Here is a 2500-nt window from a genome sequence, read left to right on the forward strand (position 1 = left end):
CTGCCTATAATTCTGCTGCACTTCTCGTTGTAGGCCATGCAGTTTTTAATTCTGGCAAACTCTTTTCTATATAAATGTTTGATAGCTTGTAGCATATCTGATTGGAACTGTATCAAATGTATCAAGAAACTAATAGAAACACTATTACTTAAGACTGTTTTTCCTCAACAATGCCATTTACTTATTTAGTTTTGCAGTTTTGTTATGTTTTTTTCTTTTCCTTAACCTCATAATTTCTTAGCTTTACTAGAAAGGTTTATATTTTCATAAATATGGCTTCATTGTAAAAATATTTGCTTGTAGATCAGCACTATCATCGCTTGGGGCACCAGCGCTTGGAACAGTTGCCATTAAGGCTGCCGTAGAGCGAGCAGGAGTGGATCCTAAAGCTGTGCAGGAGGTAAGTAGCAGGATAATATATATTTACACCTATTTAGGTAAAGAAAAAATGTCATTGTTTTATAATTGAAGTTAAAAAACTTTAGGTATTAACAGACAGCTAGATGTAGATATAATACTAAACATTGTGCTATGTAAGTCTTCAGCTTTTCCTCTCATTTTTCATATTCAATCTGGTCTGTTGAAAGTCATCTTAGTCTTGCTGATCTCTTGTTTAAAACTGTTTCTAGAGCACAAATTAGTGCCCTTTCATACTGCATTATAATACCATCACTCAGCAAAACTTTCTTTCTTGACAAAAGTATAAAGAATGAACAAGAAAATAAACAACATTAGACATATTCTCCTTTTAAAAATGTACATTTTACCCTGAAACAATATATTTTTACTTGTGTATTATGATAAGAAAAATTACAGGATTGGGTTAATAATTTTGTCACTTCTCTGTAGGTGTACATGGGCAATGTATGCCAAGCTGGGGCAAAGCAGGCACCCACTCGACAAGCTGCACTCTTTGCAGGTCTCGACAAGAGCACTCCCTGTACAACTATCAACAAGGTGAGAGGTTTGAGTTTATTAAAAGTTATCTAAAGATGGATAAAGTGGGAGCAAAGGTAATATTATACTATCATTTTTTTCAGTCTGACTGAATTTCTTTTTGCTTTGTATTTGGCTCCTCTAAATTTTATATAATTAAAAAAAAAAATCTATTGCATATAATGGCCTTCCTCGTAATGAAATTGCATTGCATTCCATTAAAATCACTTGTAAGGTAATGGACTGTATACTGATTGCATTATAACACACTTGATAAAGAATATGTTTCTTACAACAAAAGAAAGGAACCAAATTGACTGGCACTGGAATTTAGTCCTTTGCTGATACCTTTGGTAAAATGCACAACTTTGATGTGTAGAAGACAAAAACGGGTTGTTATGCAATTTGATATGTGATTCCTTTAATGGGGTGGGTTTTTACAGCTTTTAAAAAATCAGCCTTTTCGTTGACTCATTCACTTTTTTCTTTGAGCCACTAATAATGGTATAGTTAATGTTATTAGTATCCTTCCAGTTGAATATGTAAATCTGTCAATATTAAATGGATGTTTAGATAGCGAATAGTACCACATGATTAAATGTTAAGTAGAAAGGAAATTATATTCTTTTTCTCTACTCATTTATTTTTTCTCTATCCCCCCAGGTGTGTGCCTCAGGAATGAAGTCCATAATGATGGCATCACAGTCTCTTATGTGTGGGTCACAGGAAGTCATGGTGGCTGGTGGTATGGAGAGCATGTCAAATGTCCCATATTACATGATGAGAGGCGATTCACCCTATGGAGGAGTCAAACTTCATGTAAGATGGTTTGTGTAGTTGTCATGGAAGATAATGGGAAAATCTTTCTGGTGACTGATTTATTCATTCTTGTTCATTTTGTTCTTGAATTTATGATTTTATTTTTGTTTTCTTGTCATTTTTGTACTTGTTTTGTGTATATTTTGTACTCAGACTCTGTATGTTTATAGTTCTCTTAATTTCCTTGTTTTCTCATACATTTGTTTAAAGAAAAACTCTCGCTTGATTTAGGTTTTATGGTATTACAAGACCATATGATTACTCTCTTTATACCTTAAAAGCATAGTAAACTCAAAATAACTTGCTCTTGCACAACATTACAAAAGGGAGTTGAATCTGATAATAAACAACATATATGGCCACATATCTTCCAGGATGGCATTGTGTATGATGGCCTCACAGATGTCTATAACAAATTCCACATGGGCAACTGTGGGGAGAACACGGCAAAGAAGCTGAATATTACACGCGATGAACAGGATGAGTATGGTGTGTTCATTTGTCTGCTTTTTCATTTTAGTTATCTTCATTTTTGTGAGTTATATTATTTTGTGATGTTTTGATCTGTACTTATTGTATGTGTATTGTTATTGTTTTGAAACTTTTATTAATTATCTTATCTGCTGATCATTGATAATTGGAATGAGAACAATTTTCATTAATGTTTTGTCTTTTTATTGTTGTTGCTCTTGTTTTCTTGTTATTACCATTGTTCTTATAATTATGATAATGATAATGTTTCTCA

The 2500-nt window shown here is 32.8% G+C and overlaps 1 protein-coding gene across 1 annotated transcript in view; it reads left to right on the forward strand.

Moving 5' to 3' along the window:
- Nucleotides 1-2500, forward strand: part of Acat1 (Acetyl-CoA acetyltransferase 1) — a 9331-nt gene that overhangs the window by 1467 nt on the left and 5364 nt on the right. The window contains exons 3-6 of the mRNA XM_027379241.2: nucleotides 304-400; nucleotides 850-957; nucleotides 1600-1755; nucleotides 2130-2244. Coding sequence (XP_027235042.2) covers nucleotides 304-400; nucleotides 850-957; nucleotides 1600-1755; nucleotides 2130-2244 — 476 coding nt within the window. The remainder of the gene's footprint in view (nucleotides 1-303; nucleotides 401-849; nucleotides 958-1599; nucleotides 1756-2129; nucleotides 2245-2500) is intronic.

This window comes from Penaeus vannamei, chromosome 8, assembly GCF_042767895.1.
Source record: "Penaeus vannamei isolate JL-2024 chromosome 8, ASM4276789v1, whole genome shotgun sequence".
Taxonomy (NCBI): Eukaryota; Metazoa; Arthropoda; class Malacostraca; order Decapoda; family Penaeidae; genus Penaeus; species Penaeus vannamei.